This window comes from Phytophthora parasitica (assembly GCF_000247585.1).
Source record: "Phytophthora parasitica INRA-310 unplaced genomic scaffold supercont2.75, whole genome shotgun sequence".
Lineage (NCBI taxonomy): Eukaryota > Oomycota > Peronosporomycetes > Peronosporales > Peronosporaceae > Phytophthora > Phytophthora nicotianae.
The window spans coordinates 128,073-129,370 of record NW_008649061.1 but is presented as its reverse complement, the minus strand read 5'-3'; the positions used below and the strand labels follow the sequence as shown (position 1 = coordinate 129,370).

At 45.4% G+C, this 1,298-nt stretch overlaps 1 protein-coding gene across 1 annotated transcript; it reads left to right on the top strand.

Annotated features, from left to right (window-relative positions):
• Nucleotides 1-427: 427 nt before the first annotated feature.
• Nucleotides 428-660, top strand: PPTG_17890 (hypothetical protein; the record flags this gene model as incomplete). Its single annotated transcript, XM_008915763.1, has 2 exons — nt 428-544; nt 619-660. 2 exons carry the CDS (start codon nt 428-430, stop codon nt 658-660), a joined length of 159 nt encoding a protein of 52 aa, XP_008914011.1.
• Nucleotides 661-1,298: the final 638 nt, after the last annotated feature.

Sequence of the window (1,298 nt, the reverse complement as noted above, 5' to 3'; positions counted from 1 at the left end):
ACTTTTGAATTCCTTAGAGCTCGTATTCCCGAACTGCCCTTCACTTTTGTGTCTTTGGCACATTGTTAAGGTCGTCGAGACTCATGCACGGCAACACAGATTCCCTCGAGTCCTCAACACAGAAAAATCAACAGATCGCACACCGAAGTGGAAGGACTCGGAGCAACACCGGGAATTCTGTGATGCATTTTTGGATCTTGTACGTGCTCGTACCGAACCGGAATACAAGGACCGTCGAGCGTATTTACATCGGCTGTCTCACGAGGAACCTACTTACATCGACACGGTTTGGCTCGACATTTGGAAGCGGCGAATAGTTAGATGCTGGACCAATGATGTCGTACACTTTGGACTTCAAGAAACCTCACGCGGATACCATGCAAGCCTGAAGAAATGGCTCGGAAGCTCGCGTTCGGATATTCTCACCATGTTGAACTTGATGCGTCACTGGTGGAACCAGTCCATCCACCAGCATAAGGCCATAATTTCGGATTCTCAAATAAAAATGCAGAACCGACTACGCCGGAAGCTGTTTGCTGGTGTCGTTCGTAAAATTCATGTGCATGCGCTGAAGTGCTGTTTGTCTCAACTTCAAACGATTAGCCGATGCCTGTGCAGTGGAGTCTACTCAAAAACTACTGGGTTGCCGTGCTTTCATAAGCTACTGGAAATCGAAGAGGCAAATGGAACGCTAACACCGCAGGATTTCCACGCTCATTGGTGGATTACTTATCAAGATGCCACACGAGCTCCGGCCCCAATTATTCTTGAACCGGAGACTATTGCCTCGAGAAGACAGGAGAGACGACGAAGTAAAAAGGCGCGGAAGCAGAGAGCTGGAGTAAATGGAACAAGGCGAGATCCAAATCGCTTTGAGTTATCACAGACAACTAATGTGGTATTACCTACGATGGCGGCGGCTTTACAGACGGCTTCCACCCCAAAACACCGACTTCCGCAAATGCGGTTTAACGCTATTAACTTAGAGATTGATGCAGACGTCATAGATATTCCAAACATAAATACATCTAAAAAAAAACACTACAAATTGTCTTTTTAAAGCACATTTTAATATATAGTATTGCTGTCTTCAATCAGCTAATATTCTGGAAAATGGACCCAGTACTTCTCTACCTGTACTCTCCCCAGCACGTCGCCAAACGCACAAGTCTTGATAGCGCTTAGTGTACGAGTAATTATTTCTCTACGACGGTGTATCGATTGACAATTCATTTGGTGTAATACCTTGGCAACGGACTTGACGAAGTTCTCTCTAAACGTTTTGTACCAAAATTACA